At 34.7% G+C, this 20,561-nt stretch overlaps 4 protein-coding genes across 8 annotated transcripts; 2 read left to right on the forward strand and 2 right to left on the reverse strand.

Moving 5' to 3' along the window:
* Positions 1–2,124: 2,124 nt before the first annotated feature.
* Positions 2,125–11,773, forward strand: LOC106759538 (AUGMIN subunit 5). Its single transcript, XM_014642751.2, has 10 exons — positions 2,125–2,862; positions 3,578–4,120; positions 4,427–4,568; positions 4,645–4,818; positions 6,441–6,650; positions 7,179–7,364; positions 8,762–8,921; positions 9,531–9,726; positions 10,288–10,420; positions 11,121–11,773. The coding sequence occupies exons 1-10, from the start codon at positions 2,360–2,362 to the stop codon at positions 11,247–11,249; spliced, it is 2,376 nt and encodes a 791-aa protein (XP_014498237.1). The 5' UTR covers positions 2,125–2,359; the 3' UTR covers positions 11,250–11,773.
* On the reverse strand, positions 7,384–20,447 carry LOC106759350 (UDP-glycosyltransferase 73C3). Of its 5 annotated transcripts, none has more exons than XR_002667602.1 (3): positions 20,288–20,447; positions 18,022–19,578; positions 7,384–7,399 (listed from the first exon to the last, which is right to left on the reverse strand). XR_002667602.1 is itself a non-coding variant. In XM_022780050.1 (2 exons), exon 2 carries the CDS (start codon positions 19,560–19,562, stop codon positions 18,081–18,083), a length of 1,482 nt encoding a protein of 493 aa, XP_022635771.1. In that variant the 5' UTR covers positions 19,563–19,578; positions 20,288–20,447; the 3' UTR covers positions 17,970–18,080. The 5 variants fall into 5 exon arrangements, 3 of the variants coding, with proteins under 3 accessions (XP_022635771.1, XP_014497977.1, XP_014497975.1); XR_002667601.1 differs by lacking the exon at positions 7,384–7,399 and adding an exon at positions 13,340–14,052; XM_022780050.1 differs by lacking the exon at positions 7,384–7,399 and having other exon boundaries at positions 17,970–19,578.
* On the forward strand, positions 14,059–15,446 carry LOC106759352 (proline-rich extensin-like protein EPR1). Its single transcript, XM_014642493.2, has 2 exons — positions 14,059–14,477; positions 14,599–15,446. The coding sequence occupies exons 1-2, from the start codon at positions 14,315–14,317 to the stop codon at positions 15,444–15,446; spliced, it is 1,011 nt and encodes a 336-aa protein (XP_014497979.1). The 5' UTR covers positions 14,059–14,314.
* On the reverse strand, positions 15,426–17,812 carry LOC111240483 (F-box/kelch-repeat protein At3g23880-like). The gene is made up of 2 exons (XM_014642492.2): positions 16,489–17,812; positions 15,426–16,258 (listed from the first exon to the last, which is right to left on the reverse strand). Exons 1-2 carry the CDS (start codon positions 17,671–17,673, stop codon positions 16,229–16,231), a joined length of 1,215 nt encoding a protein of 404 aa, XP_014497978.1. The 5' UTR covers positions 17,674–17,812; the 3' UTR covers positions 15,426–16,228.
* Positions 20,448–20,561: the final 114 nt, after the last annotated feature.

A 20,561-nucleotide genomic window follows, 5' to 3' on the forward strand; every position in this document is an offset into this window, starting at 1 on the left:
GACCCCCGACCCCCTCGACCCTGTGACCCTCGACCACCGGATCCCCGACCACCGGACCCTGTGATGCTTAGTTATGCTTAGACACATAACTAAGCATATCATCACGTAAACAAACATTTACTTTGAACTATTTTGAGACACATAAATGCAGTGGCGGATTTTAACTAATATTTTTTAAGGAACCAAAATAATGCACTCAAAATTTATATATTTAATTAGTACAATTTTACATATAAAATAATTCACACATAAAATGATTACCTTTCTTCCTTGGGATTATTAAACTTATTAATAATTGAATCATAATTAAAATTTTCAGCCATTTTTTTAATGGAAATAATTATATTGTCACCAAGAAATTCATCTTATATTTTATTTTATAATCTTATTTTGATAGTTTTCATAGTAAAAAGTGATTTTTTGGTGTAGAAACAAGAATAACTAAAATAAGACAAATTAAATGATCAATCAAGTATCATGTCCATGACTTTTCTATTTTTACTAAAGTCTGAATTTGTTTTGTTTTTGTTTTCAGGAATAAAAAACTAATAAAAAATTATCGTTAAATTCAATTTTAGCTCATTTAATCCAAGATGATATAATTTGATCACATTTAAAAAATTAAATTTGTTCTAAAGTAATCTATCTCAAACAAGATAAACTAAGTTGATATACCAATTACAATTTACATTTTTATACACATATTTGTGAAGATACAAATAAAAGTTTTATATTAGATAAAATAAAAGATAAACATATTTTTATATACACATAAAATACTTTAATCGATAAAAAATTTTTTAGAATGATCAACAACTTAAATAAGTATATCTCTTTTTGATAAAATGAAATCTCACACGCTTTTAATTTCTCAATTAATAATATATATTTTCAAGTTAACATTATAATATGTTTTAACTAATATTATTATAATTATTCATGAAACTTTTTTACTTTAATAAAAGAATATTTTTTTATTAATTTTAGTTTTTTTTATTTAATGTGACTATTTACTGGTTAATATAAATATCAGTTAACATTATAATTTTTTTTACTAATATTATTAGAATTATTCATGAAACCATTGCTATTTTTTAGTTAAAATTTTAAATAGTTATTTTGCGTGCAGATTATTATATTTTATCAAGGTTACTAGTATAACCTGATAACCTAAATACTATATTCTAATAATAAAATAATGTCAATAAACTTGAATAATTTTATTTGATTAAACATTTTAAAAATTTAGATAATTTCGAAATGAAGGCAGGTTAACTTACATTTAAATTTTCTAAAAATTGTATGATTTTTTTTTATCTAAATACAAGATAAAAAGTCACTTAATTTTTTCAAAACAAGGTCAGGGAAGACTTTATTGAGCTAATCTAAACTCTATTGAGCAAAATCAATGCAATAAAGACGCAAACTCCTTTAGGTAAAATTGGCTAATAAAATTTGAATTCATATAGGAAAGTTGGGACAATGAGCACTCCAATTACTTAAGTTTTCATTTTTTAAAATTTTGAAACCTAATTTATCTATGAAACAATTCCAACACTTTTCTTTGAATTATATCACATAAACATGGAAACAAAGAAGAGGCAAAAGTTGGGACTTTTCATCAACATAAATATATATAATTTCAATTAAAGAAGTTGTTTAGACATAATTTTTACTCTTGTTAAATTTGATAAATATATTATATTGAATAAATATATTGACTAAATACTTCATTAATAAGATCAATTAAATTATACCTTAGTGTTTGTGTTGTCATTACTTTTTAAAATTTTAATTCAACTTATCATTATTATAACTTTGTCTTTTTCTTTTTATAATCCAAATATGCAAATTACAATTTTAAAAGAAACTCAATTTAGTTGAATCTAGATCACAAAACAAACGATCCTTTAGCATATAACTCCAACATAAGAAGTTTTTAGAATTAAAATATAAATGTTTTTGCAAAATTAAGATAGGTCATTGAGTGCAAATAAAAAGAATAGAATAAATGCAAGTGTAATTACACGTCCTTTGCTGAATGTAATGAGTTATAAAAGATATTTTTAATAATAAAAATATTTTCTTTTATTTATTTGTTGTTAAAGTTGAAATACAGATACAATGCGCTCCTTGCTCACATATAAACAAGATTTTCAAAATTCCAAAAACCTCTAGTTATAATTTTCATCCTTTCAATTGAAGAAAAGAGAACAGAACATAGAGTGTGCAGAGCAGAACTCCACTTCAATTTCTCAGATCCATTCCTAAAAAACACGAGCAGCTTCACCGAGTCACGAATCACGAATCACGAACTTAAGCCAAAGCTACCACCACAGCGCTCTGCGTCATAGTCATCATGCAGAGCGCAGCATCGTCGGCGCCATCTTCGCCGGAGGCCATTCTGGAATGGCTACACAAAGAGATGGGATACCGTCCGCTAGGTACATACGCAGCCGGCAAGTCGCACCTGCCGTCCGTCGAGTCAATCCGCCGGATTTGCCGCGGGAATATGATTCCGGTCTGGAACTTCCTCGTCACGCGCGCCAAGTCTGAGAAGACGGTGCGGAACATTCGCCGGAACATCACCGTGCACGGCGGGGATGGCGGCGGCGAGGCGAAAGAGGAGGTCAGGGGGAAGGGCGCGAGGAAGAAGGAGAGGGCGCTCATCGCCGGCGAGGGTTCCGAGACTGCGACGACGAGGGAGGCGGCATTGCAGGAGCGGGATTTGGCGGCGAAGGAGGTGGAGAGGCTGAGGAACATTGTGAGGAGGCGGAGGAAGGATTTGAGGGCGAAGATGCTCGAGGTTTCCAGAGAGGAGACTGAGAGAAAGAGAATGCTCGATGAACGAGCCAATTACAGGTTTTGGTTATTTTTCTCAATGTGCCTAAAATTTGAACAGTGTGTGTATATGTAATTGGTAATTTTCATTCTGGTTGGTTGCAGTGGAGTTTGCATATTTCTTGTTCATTAGGTGAGAAGATGAACAAAACAGTTTGTGAAAATGATATGAATGTATGGGGAAGTACAGGTGAAGGTTGTGAGACATAAAAAAAGTGATAGATTAGGGATTTAAAAAATGATACAATGAGAAATAATGAGGGAGTTAGGAAAAGAAGTGAAGGGGAAATGAGATGAAAGATAACGTAGTGAAATGATAAAAAGACCTCTTTTTTTTGTGTTGAATAGTTTAGGAGTTTTGATAAACACACTCGTCTTAGGATGTTCTTAGGTGGAGACAAACAGAAGAAAAAAAAGGGAGAGAAAGTGACATGTGTTATGAGTTATGTTGTGGAAGAAAAAGAAAAAAAGATAGGAAGAAAATGAGGTGAAAAGGAGATGGAAGAGGAAGTGAGTGTATGTTTATAGTTATAACATTGTCTCCAGTAATAATGCTGGCACGGTGTGGTCTCTCGTTAGTATAATAATGTGTTTCTGATGTTATCGCAGCCCGCTTTTTTCGTTGTACCAATAATATGAAAGAGAGAAGAAAATAAATTATTAGTTTATGGTGATTCTGGTATTGAACGATTGAAATTTGAGACAACAAAAGTATATTTCTTCATCCTTTGTGCAGGCATAAGCAAGTGATGTTGGAGACTTATGATCAACAGTGTGATGAGGCAGCAAAAATATTTGCCGAATATCATAAACGTCTCTATTACTATGTAAATCAAGCGATGGAGTCTCAAAGATCAGGTGTGGATTCTTCTGTTGAAATGACCAATAGTTTTAGTGCCAAAAATGAGAAGGAGGCTGTTTATTCTACTGTTAAGGGCAGTAAATCTGCGGATGATGTCATTCTCATTGAAACCACAAGGGAAAAGAATATTAGAAAGGCTTGTGAATCTCTCGTAGCTCATATGGTAGAAAAAATACGGAGTTCTTTTCCAGCTTACGAAGGAAGTGGCATTCATTTAAATCCCCAGGCAGAAACAGCAAAGTTGGGGTTTGACTATGATGGGCAAATTCCTGACGAGGTTAGAACTGTTATCATAAATTGCCTGAAGAGTCCTCCTCAATTGCTTCAGGCAATTACTGCATACACTGTACGGCTGAAAAGTCTAATCTCCAGAGAAATAGAGAAAATTGATGTTAGAGCAGATGCAGAGACCTTGAGGTATTATAATGCACATAATTTGTTTTTCATGTTCCGCTGTTACTCATGCCTCTGCCCATATTATTTGAATTATCAACTTTCTGTCATCAATCATTGTTACTATAACTTAAAAAAAAACATGGTCACATGCTATACTGGTAAAATATTCCCAAGAAGCTTACAATGATCATGTTCCCTTCCCATCCAGGAAAAAAGTGTGTAGTAAGTAGCTGTGTGGTTTTGTGATGTTCTGTTAATTAGTGCTTATTAGCAAGGGTATCACATTTGCTATTGCTGTTATAATCAAAATTTGCATTTTTTAATCAGGTACAAATATGAAAATAACATAGTTATGGATGTTTCGTCTTCTGATGGGAGCTCTCCTCTACAGTATCAACTTTATGGCAATGGAAAGATTGGGGTTGATGTGCCACCTGGAGGGAGTCAAAATCAGCTTCTTGATAGACAGGTATTTTTTCATCGTTAAACTACATATTCTGTAGTTGTACAAGGAGTTATTGAACTGGTGCTTTCTTTGTTCTTAGAAAGCTCATGTTCAACAATTTTTGGCCACTGAAGATGCACTCAACAAGGCTGCAGAAGCAAGGGAAACCTGCGAAAAACTTATGAAACGTCTGCATGGAAGCACTGATGTTTCTTCACGCCCAATTGGTATTGGGAGTACATCCCAGAATGTTGGAAGTCTTAGACAACTTGAGGTATCATTGTGAAAAACATACAGTGCATTATGTTCTTTTTGGTGTGACTTATATATACTTTTTTCAATCTATTGTCACCTTTTGTAATGATAATAACTTGTAAGCTTTCCTCCTATGAATAACCAATAGTTAGATTACCAACATGTATGGTGGGATGAATTAGCACTATTTGACGTGTCACCATAGAGAAATCAGAAATGTTAAGACTGGAGTATTTTTGGATATTGTTTTGGCGGCATAACTTATGCTAGGAAGAATCAATGCTTAAAACACTGCAGAATTTTTTTGTTACTTCCCTAATCAAATACTTAGCATATTTATCAAGATTGTGGTAGTCCTTGGTCCGAACTGAATATTAGTAAAATTTGGATACCCAGTAGGAATAAATATACCAAATAGATCCGTGTTTGGCTATTAGTTTGTGTAACTGAATTTGTTGGATGATCTGTTAATCATTATTTTCTCTCTTCGGGTTCCTAGCAATCATTTTGTTTTTGTTAAAATATGTTTCTTTGGATTCATATGCTATCTTAAGCTTCTTTTGTAAAGATCATATGTATATTATTTTGCTGTCAATGTGTAACATGGTGTGTGTACATGATTGATTTGTGTATATGGAACTTTCTCCTGCTGAAGCAGAACTTTAACTAGAGAGAAAAAGAAGCAACTACACTTAAGATTTGCTTTTGTGAAAAATTATCTCCAAGTGCAATTATTTTAATTTAGTCTATTAATAGGCCAAACAATTCCAGACTATTTAAGGTATATGGTAGGTAATAAATGTCAGAATTAAAGGGCAGTATTAGACAGTTATCGGGTTGTTGTGTTATATGATGCAGGTAGTTATTGCAGGGCTGTTTTAAGGGGGATTGTTACTGTACAATAATTTAAACAGAGTAATGCTTGCTTTTTGGTATACGTACAAGTTGTAGTATATGTGTGTATGACTGCCACAATTTTCTAAGAAAACAGAGAAGAGTCCTTGATTGGGAAATCAAAGGGACGTGTGTTATAATGATCAGAATGCAGAAGCAAACATACTAATAGGAGAGTTCTTGTTAGGGGGAAACATTGTGAAATTGTGTACTTGTAATCTGGCGTATATAAACCAGGTTATTTTAGTTTATTCAAATAAATTTTGTATGCTCATCCCCTGTATCCAACATCCATGAAACTGGCCTATAGTCTGGTGCTGTTTTTAAGCAACACATTTTATTTACTTCATCGAGGGAGATTCTGAATTTTGATATTACCAGTGAAATAAAATTAATAAAACATGGGGATTTTATATATCAGATTTTCCATTTTTGTTGCTACTATGGCCAAGTTAGGGACATCCAGAAATGTTTATCCACGGGAATATTTTTTATGTATCAGCATTTAGTGTTGGGTAAAATAAGAATTTATCTTTGAGAAATCTATACTTTCTACATTTTTAATTAAACGAGTTAGGTTCTTTTTAGATTTTCCACCTTACTTTACTGCATAAATGTTAGAAGAAAAAAGATACAACTTTTTCCCCTTTCAATTCTGTTCATTTCCTAATGCTAGTTATATATTTCAGATCAATATTTGAGCTAGGATTTTACCACTTATTCTGTATATGTTTTCCATCTGTTCAGCTAGATGTTTGGGCCAAGGAAAGAGAAGTTGCCGGTTTAAAGGCAAGCTTGAATACTTTGATGTCTGAAATACAACGCTTGAATAAGTTGTGTGCTGAGAGGAAAGAAGCTGAAGATTCTCTGAAAAAAAAGTGGAAAAAGATTGAAGAGTTTGATTCTCGTAGATCAGAACTTGAGACCATATATACAGCACTGCTCAAAGCAAATATGGTAATGTTCTATTGTTTCAGTAATTCCTGTTAAGAGAAATAAAACCGGTATAGTTACTGTTCATCCTCGTGAATGGTGATGCCCTGTTTGGATCCTAGAATAGTCACTGGTTTAAAACTTGAATTTTTTATTAGTTGGTTTGTCTGTGTGGGGACATAAATGCATTTACTGTGAATTGTTATATGCATTGACTACTGAGACCGGGATAACGATTGCCCCCACTGTGCCTTGTGAATGGTGATACCCGTTTGAATCCTATAATAGTCACTGGTTTAAAACTTGAGTTATCCATTAATTGGTTTTTGTCTGTGAGGGGACATAGGTGCATTTACAGTGAATTGTTATATGCACTGACTACTGAGACCATGAATATGATTGTGCCTACTGTGTCTTGACATTTTTCTTTTCCCCTAAGTTCCAAAATTTATTTGAACTCATCTTTTTTGTTGTATGTATTCCTGTAATTTTGGTTTTAATAAACAGTAATTTGATTGTAGTTTTTATTTTGTTTTCAATACTATAATGCAGGATGCTGCTTCATTTTGGAGTCAGCAACCATTAACTGCTAGGGAATATGCTTCAAGCACTATAATTCCAGCATGTGCTGCTGTTGCCGAGGCTTCAAATAGTGCAAAGGATCTCATTGAGAAAGAAGTCTCTGCATTTTCTCAAAGTCCAGATAATAGTCTCTACATGCTTCCTTCTTCTCCACAGGTTTATAATGCTCCACAAACAACTTTTTCACTTACCTGTTCAGTAAACATACATTAGAATAAAACTAATGTTCTGAACTTTTTGGATTTGATATATGAAATTGATTTACATGATCTACTTTAGAATCCTCTATTTATACCTCTTGGTTGTCAAAGGTTCTGAGTTCATTTAAATAATATAAACTTGATCAGATTCGGTGTATAGTGTTCAACGCATTCTACTCTTTTTTTGGTGGGACAGAGTGAAATTATTCATATAAAACTAAGTGTAATTTGGAGTTGGGGAAGGGAGGGTTAAAAAATCATCCCAATTAAAAAATTCCAGATACAGAGAGGAACATGGATTGATTAGAATAACTCTAAAAGTGCATCAAACTTGCTCAATCTTTTTGGCATATGTGAAATGGAAACCTGTATTGAAGCTGGTACAAAAAATATGTATAATTGTACCTTATAAGTAGTTTAGGGGCAATATATGCATTACACTCCAATCAAATACCCTTGGAACTGAATAAACTGCACTCAAACACCGAATTTCACTCTTGCTTTTACTAGAAACTTTATAGTGAATAATTAGAAATTGATGCTCCAAAGTAATATGACAGCCCATTTCACTTGGTTACCCAACTGGTTCTCTGGATTGAATCCCATTTAAATAACCTTAACTTGAAAGGATTTATCTGAAAGAAAGAAGATTCTCACTCGATTGATTTATCTGAAACAGTACATCAACCTCTGTATATAGAGAACTCTAACCCTATAGTAATAATTACAGAGAGATCACTAAAATCTTCTAACAGTTTCTAGTAGTACACTCAATATCCTACTAAGAATACATTATAACCTCTACCTTTTCTGTGATGATATATTATTTAAGTTTAAATTTAAATGGGATTATTGTGATACAAATTTAGTATTGCAACTTAAATTTGTTGCCAACTTTTAAAATCTTTTAAATTCGCACATCCCAATTAAAGATGGCCTAGTCCCTATTAGTCAGTTAGCTGGATTGTTAATTAGAGAGATAGAAATGACTAGATATAGATGATAGGAAGAAAAATAGAGATCAATCTTTTCTTTAAGAGTGGGAATTGACACCTAAAGGCCATGTCTCTTGAATAAATGCAGTGTAGAGAGAAGAGTCATTTCTATTTTACGTTTGTGATCTCTGGCATCATATCACACTGATACTGGTAATAGGACAGTTTTTCTGCAATAAAATTGGATTGTATCCCCTAATTCTAATCCACCATCTGTCAGGGAACTTTTAATGGTTTCTGAAATTTTCTTTAAATATGTTATTTGTCCATGTATATTGAAATGTGCTTCAACTTAACTTTTTGTTAACTTCTTGTTCGGGCACTGCTTAACTTAACTTTTTATTAACTTCTGGTTCAGGCACTGCTTGAGGCCATGGGCGCTAGTGGACCACCTGGCCAGGAAGCAGTTACAAATGCAGAATTAAGTGCAGCTATTTTGACAGCAAGAGCTGGTGCTCGGGATCCATCAGCAATTCCTTCAATATGTCGTGTTTCAGCTGCACTTCAGTATCCTGCTAGTGAGTATATATATTGTTTGTTGATAGGCTCTTTCTTGATGTACCCATATATGATGGTTTAATATATTGGCATTGTAGACTGTCACTTTAGTAATTACCAATAGCACAAATGAGTAGACTATTTATGGCCTTTGTAAACAGAAACTACAACCCTTGTGGTTTTCATTTCCCCTTAACTGGAGTATAATTATATTCATGTGTTAGGTTTTATCAGGACAATTCAAGTTTAGACACTTTATTTTTCTTCTCTATATCTAAACAAGATAAACATAATTTAGTTGATAGAACACGTTAAACACTAATTACTGTTGCACTAAATAGTCTAAAATTGTCATTCTGAATGAAATATCTGGGTATGCCTATCAATGTATTGATATAATAGATGTTATGCTATTTGGAATGTCGTCATAAAGAGTTTCCAAACGATCAAAGCAATTATAAGATTAGATTTGATATTTTGTTGTTTTGAATCAATGTATTTACTGCATCTTAGTATTTTCATTAACCTGCAATTTGAAGAATACGACATAAGGATTTGTTTTCCATGGATCCTTTATGGCGGCTAAAGCTATGATTGTATATTCAATAGTTTTTGTGTTAAATGGACAGGCTTGGAGGGTCCAGATGCTGCTCTAGCATCTGTGCTGCAGTCCCTGGAGTTCTGTTTGAAACTTCGTGGCTCTGAAGCTAGTGTGTTGGAAGATTTATTAAAGGCTATTAATCTTGTTTATATTAGACGAGATCTTGTCCAGAGCGGAAATGCCTTGTTGAACCATGCTGGCTTTGTTCAACAAGAATATGAAAGGTAAATATGTATCTAACATTCTAACCCCTGAATCCAATGTGCATTCGTGGTTAGTGTTTCTAGCAGATTCAAAATTTATGTATTTGCAAGAGAAAGATCTAATTAATTTTATTTTCCCATCTGTTTAGAGACATACTTCTGATGTTGTATTTGGGACAGCTGTGAAAACTAAATTATTTTACTAATTGATTGTACGTATATTTGATTATTATATAAATTAGTTTTTGGTCGGGTATGTTTAGTGAAGAGTAGTTTTTAGGATAATATTGTTTGAAACAAACAAATCAGCTTTTTAGATAAGAAAAAGGATAGTTCATTGCTGATAAGAAACTGTTGTAAAATAATCATAAGCTACAAAAAAAAATTCAGATTCACAAAAGTGACATTTTTTCTAGAAAAGAAAAAGTTTACAAATTTCAGCTATTGTTCCAAACAAACAGCTGAAATTGCAATAACATTTTATCCCAAAAACAGCTGAGATCAGGGAAAAATAATCATTCCTAAACATCTTCTAGATTTGTTGAAAACCGTTTTTCTTTGACATCTGATACATTGATGCAGGACAACGAGTTTTTCTTTGAGTTTGGCTGCAAAACAGGAGAAAACTATCATGGAAGAATGGTTGCCTGAACTTAAGACTGCTATTTTGAGTGCTCAACAGAGCTTGGAAGATTGCAAATATGTCGGTGGATTGGTGAGTTATACTGTTATTATCGTTATGATGATTTGTTGTAAGAAAAATTGTTAAAGAGAGCCAAGAAAGAAAATACAATTTTAAATGCATTTTATAGTTTGGCATAGCATAGAAACAGATAAGAAAGAAGCAATTCACACGGGGAACACATCAAAACTCCTCCTTGAAGAGCGGAGAATGTGAAGTGGAGGAGATATATTTTTAATTCAATTTGATAGAGCACCAATGGATAAGTTTTTTGTCTTATGAAGAAGCTATAGCTTGTGCATAAGTTAATTTAAACTTATGATGAAGTTAATTTCAAATTTTCTTTCTATATTTCTCACCTTGAAGTTTCTATGCCAATATTCACGCTTTTGGCGAGACAAATGTTTCCTACAAAAAAGTGTTCGTATCCACAAACTGCAAACAGAAACACCTCTCTAATTACACACCCTACTGTCAAATGTACATAGCTCCCTTCAGTATGACCAACTATCATCAAGACAGTTTCTAATTTGGATAAAGAACTAATATAGAACAATTAATATGCAATAAGTTATTTTCTATCACATTTTAATAATACGCTGCTGCTCTTAAATTTTATGCATAATGACCAACATGTCAGACAATTAGTAGGACAATTATATCTAACGCTGCATGACTGTTCAAGTTTCCATCCTAATTTTGTTCTATTATTAAATTGTAACATCTTTTGCAGCTTGATGAGTGGTGGGAGCAACCAGCATCAACAGTTGTTGACTGGGTAACTGTGGATGGGCAAAATGTAACTGCCTGGCATAATCATGTGAAGCAGCTTCTTGCATTTTATGACAAGGAGCTATTGTAATTAGAATTACAAAGCGCGTGGAGTAAGCATATTTTGTGAAGTCTTGTTCATCTAACTTTTCCCACTTAGCTGTCACTGTCGATAATTGTCTTCTGGGATGGAATATGACAGCAGTTGTCTATATTGATAGACGAAGATCTTAGAAAAAGGAGAGTATCATCTTCATGATCTTTCACAGATATCCTCTACCACCACTTTTTCTTTAGAAGCGTGAAGTGTGTCATTTTAGATTTTAGGTAGTGGGGTGGATTGTTCATTTTAATTGGCAGTGATTAATGGCATTGAATCTTATGAAGCCATTTCGGCTTCATTTGGTGAACTGGTTTGTTCTGGTTGTATACAGTTAGAATTGTTGAGGAAAAAAGAAGGTCGAGTTGAATGGATTTGCCGAGGTAGTACATTTTCTTTTTGAAATTCACAAGGTGTAATGTGTCGTGTACATTAGAATGTTTAACGGTTCTGTGATTTATTGTTTTAGGAATAGCTTAAAATTGTTTACAGAAGAGTCCTCAGTTTAGATTTGACATTGCATGTCAACTTTGAAATTAGGTTTATTTTCCTTTTGTTTAGCTCACTTGGTTATTGCTTTACTGGTAAACAATCTAACCTAGCAAATTTGGTAGATTTTGTTTTTGTGAAAACGGTTTCATCTCATTAGTCTAACATTTGAAATTGTCAGATGTTAAATGACAAAAAGAGAGCAAAGTCCAATTCGAACATCTGAAAAATAATTTTTTGCTTTGAAAATAACAATTGAAACTTGGGATCCATTACCCATTTATTACAATATCTCTTGTATTCTAAAATAACAGTTTTTTATAATTTTAGTGGATGTAAATTAAGAGATATTTTAATAATCATAACTTTAGTTAAAAATACTTTTAATTTTTAATCTTTGTAATTAGTAGTTTCTGTATTGGTTTCTCTTAATTATATGTAAGGGTATTATTAAATGTTATTTAAGTAGTTTTGAAAATGCAAAAAAAAAAAAAATCTACTATTTGAAATCGTTAGAACCTTGCATTTGGACGAAACGTTCGACAACACTGATTAGAGAATATGTGCAAAATAATTTTACTTGCTCAAATGATAGAACAAGTTTCAAATAACTCATGCACACCCGTTAATCTTCTATTAATGAGCAAAGGCAATTTTATAGTGTTACACTGTAAACAGAATGAACTACTTGACCTGCTTCTACTTTGTATATATACAGTGATATGGGTGTGCATATCGTGATCACAGTAAATATGAGCTTGCCCCATACAGTGGAAGTACACAAATTGGACGACCTTCGGCTTAGTTTGTGTTGTCTCTCTATTTTGTCTATAAAATATACTGATTAACACTAATTTTAATGTTTTAAAATATATTAAAAAGAAATGAGATTTTTTCCTAAATTACATTAATAAAACAATCTTTTCTTTATTGGTAAGGTATAATTTAGAGTTTACAGGGTAAGTGAGCAATTGCTGGGAATCTGTTTTCGAATTTTTTATTAAGAAAATTTAATTTTATCATACTAATAAATTTCGACCAGTATGTCACATTTTCAGTAAGTACATGTCTTCATTTTGACTGCAATAACATGAACAATCATATGTAAAACAAAGTCACGGAATAGAAAGACAGGGTGATAAAAAACTAACCCTTGACTTAGGTTATTTATTTTAGGGTTATTATTATTATTATTATTATTATTTCAGCAAATGAAAATTGAATGTGAGGAAAAAGAGATGAGGAGAGAATCTTGGAAAGCAAAGCTTTTGACTACTCACATAAAACAAAATCAAAGGAAGTATTTTCAACTTCAACAAACTTTAGCTACAATTAACGATATGCCACTGCAGTGTTCAACCAGATGATCTTTAATGGAATTCACTTTGTCTAAAGATGCCACACTCATTTTTAAAGTTGAGCAGTTTTTAATATGTTACAACACCTTAAAGGCTAATGCTGCACATCAATTATTTAATTCAATATTTTGTATTCCCATCTGTTTTCATGTATATATCAAGAATAGATTAGATGAGTATAGGATAGGGAAAGCAGGAAACAATGTAAATGTATAAGGGTTGCAACACCCAAGAGCTCCAATATATATCGATATATATACTTTGCTGATAAAAAAACACATGTACATGGATGTTAACTTTGACACAACACAACCATCAAAGTTAAAACTAACAGCAAATAAATGGAAGGTAATTCAAAGGTTTAGTAAAGTTATGCCTATTGATTTATCATATACTCTAGAACAAAGATAATCATAATATTTTGTCCAAAAAAAATATGTACTAACACCATTCTGTTTATACTCCGCTGAAAATATTCTTGTTTTAGCTTTAAACTGTGAGGTGAGAATAAATGTCATTTCTGCAACAATTTGTTATTTTCTCTCTGTTTTCTCACATGCTTATCTCCTAAACAACATAACCCATCATCTTAAACTCCCTAGACCATTTATTATAATAGTAAAATACTCATGCATATCTGCATCACAAGGTGCTCGCACGTTGCAGCTTGGAATTCATATCCAAAAAGGTAATGCTAACACAGTTCATGGTAGCTCTCAATGTGAATCCAGCAGGATCGTGTCTTGCATATTATGCCCACAGATTATGTGGCTACTTTCTCTGTCTCGTGAACCAACAGGGACACAACCATACCATTTCTTGTATTCTCATACAGATAAAGGAACAAACATTCAATTAAATAAAACAGTAGCTACGAGCTTCTCTTTATATGACCTTTCCACCCACCAAATTACCTCCTTTAGCTGTTTGGTGATGGGAAAACAAGCCTGCAATTACTGCATTTTAGTTGACAGTTGACTGGCTTCCGCATGATAGACATAAATAGTCTCGTCATCTGTAGGCTATAAAACTTTATTGTACTTGACTCTCTATGTAAAAGACAGCAAGAGGTAACAAAGAAAAGATAAGGAAACGAAAGAGGGATAAACATACTTCAATAGTGTGCAAGATATAGCCTTTACTTGGAAGTAGAATAACCCACTATATCTTTTACTCTTAGACAAGAGTTTCTAAGCAGTAAACCCGAGAATGTCTTGGTTTCTTGTAATACTATTTCTCAGTCTTACATTTGGTACAACTCATTCTGAGGCTAGCCATAACAGGAAGCTTCCCTCTGCTGTTGTGGTTGGCACTGTTTACTGTGACACATGCTTCCAACAGGATTTCTTCATGGGCAACCACTTCATTTCAGGTGTGTTTGCGCTGCTTGAGTTAAGGTCCACAGTTTCATATCTTTAACAGTAACGGAAAATGTCTAAATTATTATATTTTACGTTATGCTGTCTTATGTTTTTCTATACTCTTGATGGCAGGTGCATCAGTTGCTGTAGAATGCAAAGATGGATATGGGACTACAAAGCCAAGGTTCCAGAAAGAAGTGAAGACAGATGAGCATGGGGAGTTCAAGGTAAAGTTACCTTTCTCAGTGAGCAAACATGTGAAGAGCATCAAGGGATGCACTGTGAAATTAATAAATAGCAGTGAGCCTTACTGTGCTGTGGCCTCGGCAGCAACCTCTTCCTCACTGCGCCTCAAGTCCAGAAAGCAAGGACTACACATATTCTCAGCTGGCTTTTTCTCATTCAAGCCTCTTAAACAGCCAAATCTTTGTAATCAAAAACCAAGCAATAAAAACATGAAAGGCCTTGATTCTGTGAAAACTATGTTCCCTCCAAAAATAGATCCATCATTTCCTCCTCCACTTCAGGACCCAAAGACACCTGGTGGTCTCCTTCCTTCCGTTCCTGGATTACCTGACCTTCCACCATTACTGCCACCACTCCCTCTTTTACCACCCGGTTTAGGAATATCAGTGTCAACACCAGTTCCTCCAGGAATTACCAATAAGTCCCCAAAGGTTCAACGGGTTCAACCTTTGGATCAGAAAATAGCTGACCCTAATACCTTCTCATTTCCTCCTAACCCATTTTTTCCACCACCTACTGTACCCAACCCATTTCAGTCACCACCTCTAAATCCTAACCCATTACAGCCACCAGAAACATTACCAACTGTTCCTAACCCTTTTCCTTTCCCAACAGTACCAGGCTTAACTCCATCCCCATCACCACCAGCTTTTCCCGTTCCTTTTCCTCCACTATTCCCTCCACCTAGCAGCCTTGACACATCCTCCACTTTTTCAAAGAATGCTTCTCCTTAACTTAATATTACCACCCATTCATAATTGTCTAATAACTCCTTCTACATGCTGAACTTACTTTCTTTATGGAAATTGTAATATGGTCATGATATGAATAGAAAAATTAACATGGGGATGGGTGTGCGGCCATGTATCGACTACTGCTGAAAAAACTGATGCTATGTTTATGTATTACTAGCAATAAATTTGAGGATGTGGTCATTATAGAGATTCAATCTTGCAAATTGTTATTATTTTCTATAAATCCTTGAGTTGTTGATGAAAACTTCGGACTATGATATACTGCAGCAACAGAGTGAGATGCCTTATCTGAAGCCAGGTTACCGTAAATGACAACGAATAGATGTCTAAAAGTGCCAATGGATTAAATAAACAATATCTCTAACTAGCATTTTATGGCTCTGAAATAAAATCCGAGAAGTTTGTTGGGAGAAAACGAAACATATAAAGCGAGTATGGCTACGGGGTCATTAATTAGTAAGATTGGTAATGGGGTTGGTAAATCGAGGTAAATAATCAAATAACTAGGGTTTGGATATAAGATCTATGTAAACGAGCCTTGGAGGAACAAACTGCAAGCAATAATCCCATAAAAGTTTTGCTAACTCCACCTTTGGGACATAGTTAAAGTCTGTTCATACTGCAACTCCACTGAATCGCCACTAAAATGGACGCTAGTTCTGCACTAGGATAAGATAATTTAATATCATAGATACACATGCCATTCTCTTCCAAGTTGCTTTCTGCTGGTAGTGTCACCAATTGAAGGAAGTGACATCGAGCTAACTATATATGCTTGTCAATTTTGCGGCCTGCAGAAAACATTAGCTTATGGTAAATGTTAGAATGTTAATTGGACATCCTCTTAAGAAATATGGTTATCAAAGACATGAAATATTTTATTTTTATCCATAAATTGAATCCATCACCACCAAATACCATCTTTCCATGCATTTAATATTTTAATTTAAAAAATATAGAAATATGACCAGCAAGATGAACTATAATACAATGGTGAAAGAGATTGAACAACAGTGCATACCCTCATTTTTCTTATCAGTTGCTGATGGTCATCTTCACTTGTATTCCGAATGACAGTGGGAAGTGACATTAAACTCTCTCGATACCAAGCACACTGTAGATTGAGACAGTAGAACAACTCTTCTTGTACACCATATGCACGATGCTCTAGCAGCTCTCCTTTATCGTTATACTTCTCTAAACTTCTCATATCCGATCCAAAAATTCCACCATCTTTGGTCATGCATATGGGGGAAAACTCACAAGTAGGTACGACAATGAGCTTAGTCCAAGAAGACTGCACTTTGTATTCTTTCATCACCCATATTTCAGTAGTTCCACTGCCTTCGACCGAGTAACACACACCGAGACATCCTCCCATTACCCTCAAACCACAAACTCGACATTTTTCCGTAGATAAATGATCCAACAGAGAAATCTCTGAAAAACTCCTATGTACCTGATCAAAGGCAAGAATGACAAGAACCTTTTTCTCCTTGGACAAAACCAACCAATGAAGGGTCTCATTGACGAGTGACCCAGCTCTGACAGCAAGACAATTGCCAGGATCTGAATATGGAAAATTGACAAGAACACTGTTCCAGGAAGCAGTTTTGAAGGAGAAAACGTGGGTTTCAATTTCAGCAGAAAACGAAGACGAGAATGGAATAATGGTAATCAAGTAGTCATCTTTAGATGGGTCATACCCAAAACCATAGAGGAACTCACGGGTTATATTATCATATTGAAAGTGTGGTAATTGTTTATGAACACCAATTGAGGGATTCCACAGAATGAGATCATCGCTCCTCTCGTAGTATAAGAGAATAAACCCTCTGCACGACCCCAAAATGTGAGGCTGATTGCGAAAATCATCGAAGTGAAAAAAATCGGGAATGCGAGGGGGAGAAGGAGGGGGAAGAAGGAGATGCACAGCACGAAGCAAACACAGCGAACCCTCTCCGCTATCTATAAACGGTGCGTTTGAGTCAATGGATTGAGCATAAAAATCGTTTGACCTCATAAGGATTCGATGGGTGGGTGTGGCAGCTAGGTCGTAATGGGAAACACCAAATTGGGGATCGGAAATGAGAGAAAGCCATGACTTGGAAACACACTTGAAACGCAAAAGGGATTTCACCGGCAATCTCAGAAGAATTTCTCTGATCACTTCCAGAGGGAGAAGAGGAAGAGTGTTTTTGTTCATGTCTTGCTTTCCTCGGCGCTTTTTCTCTGATACAATCTATGTTTCTTTTCCCTTTTTCCTTTATCATTTACATGTCTTGATTTCACATTCTTTTATAGATATGTTCACCAATGTCCTAAAGTTTTCTTTCTAAAACTCCCAGACAGAAAGTGGTTAAAGACTAACATCATTGTTTTTGTTGCTTTTGGATTCTCTTATGCTTTTGTGATGTATATGCTATATAAGTCCAAAATTACATTGATTTTGATATTTAAAACACCAAACACCCAACACATGATTAAGATGGACAACACAACAAACCAGAAAAATATCATCAGTTGTTTATTCATGGTTAATACACAAACTTACCAAAAGTATTCCACCTTACAACACAAAGCAACACAAACAAGGATGAACCCATTTGTGTCTTAGCTTTGGTGTAACCCTTTGACATGCACAATGTGATCAATTAGTAGGGACATGTTGCGGTGAGAAGAGCCACCTTGTTCTATTGCTTTCCTTGCCATATCTGCATACTTTCTAGCCCTTTCCCTTCTCTCTTCTTTTTCTTGGCCGTCACCCATTACGTTCTCAATAGAATCCTTAATATTTTCTCTAGTCACCTGAACCCGAGACTCATGTTCCTCTCCCAAATGCACAACAGATTCAGCTCCCACACTCACCCCAATCTTCAACACTTCTCCAACAAGTTGCTCATTGAGGAACTGTTCAGCAAAGAGAGGAAAAGTTACCAATGGCACGCCAGCACAAATCCCTTCGAGTGTGGAATTCCATCCACAATGTGTCACGAACACTCCTATTGCTCTATGTGATAAGATCAACAATTGTGGTACCCAACCCTTGATCAAAAGCCCTCTCCCTTTCACCCTTTCTTCAAACCCATCTTCCACCAGCCATTTCTCTATCTTCTCTCTTCCATATGCACCTCTAAGCACCCAAATGAATGGCCTTTTAGTCGCTTCCAATCCTATCCCAAGCTCTATCAACTGCTCTGGTGTTGCACGGTTTAGGCTACCAAAGCAGACATAAATCACTGACCTCGGAGACCATGAATCTAGCCACTTTATATGTTCTTTCTCATTACTTAAGTCTCTCCTACTTCTTAGAGACTTGTCAATATCATCCCTATTGGACAACGACACAGGGCCAACACACCATACTTTATTACCCAAAAATCTTTTATACTTTTTAACATACTCTGCTTCCAACTCTTCGAAACTATTAACCACTATCCCATATGATTTTTCTGCAACTTCCAATACTTTCTCGCGTCGAGCATTCAACTCGTGGTCTGTGCCGGGATTGAACATCCCAGGGAGTTGAGATCTTTTCAGTTCAATTCTATGGGGAATTCCGGGGATAAGAAATTTCTCTTCAGCTGACACAGCTTCATAGACTTTATCCTTATGTAAATTGTATTTGCATAGTAGAAAGAAACAACTGGTTCCGTCAAATACTATTATTGGGACATGCAACTGGTTTGCAACTTCAGACACACAAATGATATTTTGGTCGGCAATTATGCAGCTTGGGAAGGGTCTTTGCTTTTCAAGTAGCTCTTGTAATGGCTGCTGCAACAAGTCTAAGGCGGTGTTGAAGTTGTTTAGTAGATCCATTGAAGGCAAAGCGTCTACGCTCTCACATCCCTCTGGTAGACCAGCCTCCGCACATGGAAATTGGACATTTAGAATTTGAATAGGTGAGCCGGATTGAATCTCTTTGTCTATGCTAGCTTGGAATTGGATGGAATTGAGGGGTGTGGTCACTATGCTCACTTTCACTTGGCGTTGTGCCAACAATTTGGCCATGTCTACCATGGGGAGAAGATGACCAGGGGCCATTAAGGGGATGAAAACAAAGTGTAGGTGGCTAAGGGCCGTTGAATCCATTGCAGGTTTCTATGTCCTGAAAATTGATTAGGAAATTCGTGTTAATTGTTTAACACATTAATATGAATAAAATCATGTGGATCAATATAATTAACATTTTAGTTCTCCTAAGTAATTAATAACATTCACACAATTTTCAATCTAAAAACTTAAGATAATAAATTCGTAGATTTAGTATAGTAAAGATGAAACTTAAACTTATACTTGGATTCCTAACGTTAAATACAATATCCATAAGAAGGGAGTTCCTCTTAGTTTGGTCTGACATCTTGATTGTGCTAGTTTAGAATTTTAATTATAGGTTAATGACACAAAGTTGATGTGAGGAAAGGATAACACCGACTTCAAACATGTGTTCATATAAGAAAAGAAAAATGCGTGGTTCATATAAGAAAAGTTAGTACCTTTAAGCAAGCGTAGAGCACAAGATGTCAAGCATGTGTGTGTGTGGTTGAAAATGAAATCTATATATAATCCACTACATTCCACCTTAAAAAGAAAAATATAGCTTCAACTGATATCAGATATAGCTATAATCAGGGTGTATGTGTGAGGATTAATTGAACATCGGCCTGTCTTCCAAATTCGAGGCACTAAAAGCTCTCACTCATATGAAACACAAAAACAGACCATAAGCAACAAATAGCAAGTAAAAAACACAGAGAAAATTTTTCATAATGAATTTGAAGGGTTCGTGAAAAGATGGAGAAGATGATAAGCCTGACCTGGGTGTGGGTAACAAACCTTGTCTGTCTTCTTCGTGAGGCTGATCACTTCTTTAGATCATTATTTAAAAAAACACTTCCTCTTTAGGATAGACGACATGACCAGTGGTGCTGTCGTGATTGAATTGGAAACAAGCAGAAAAAACATTCAAGTAGAGACTTCCACAGTACATTAGATGCTTTTTTGTTTCATAATTTTATAAAAGATGCTAATAAAAATTATAGAGGATCACGGAAAATTTTGTGAAAGAACTTTTGTAATTCAAAGCAATAA

This window comes from Vigna radiata, chromosome 4, assembly GCF_000741045.1.
Source record: "Vigna radiata var. radiata cultivar VC1973A chromosome 4, Vradiata_ver6, whole genome shotgun sequence".
NCBI lineage: Eukaryota > Viridiplantae > Streptophyta > Magnoliopsida > Fabales > Fabaceae > Vigna > Vigna radiata.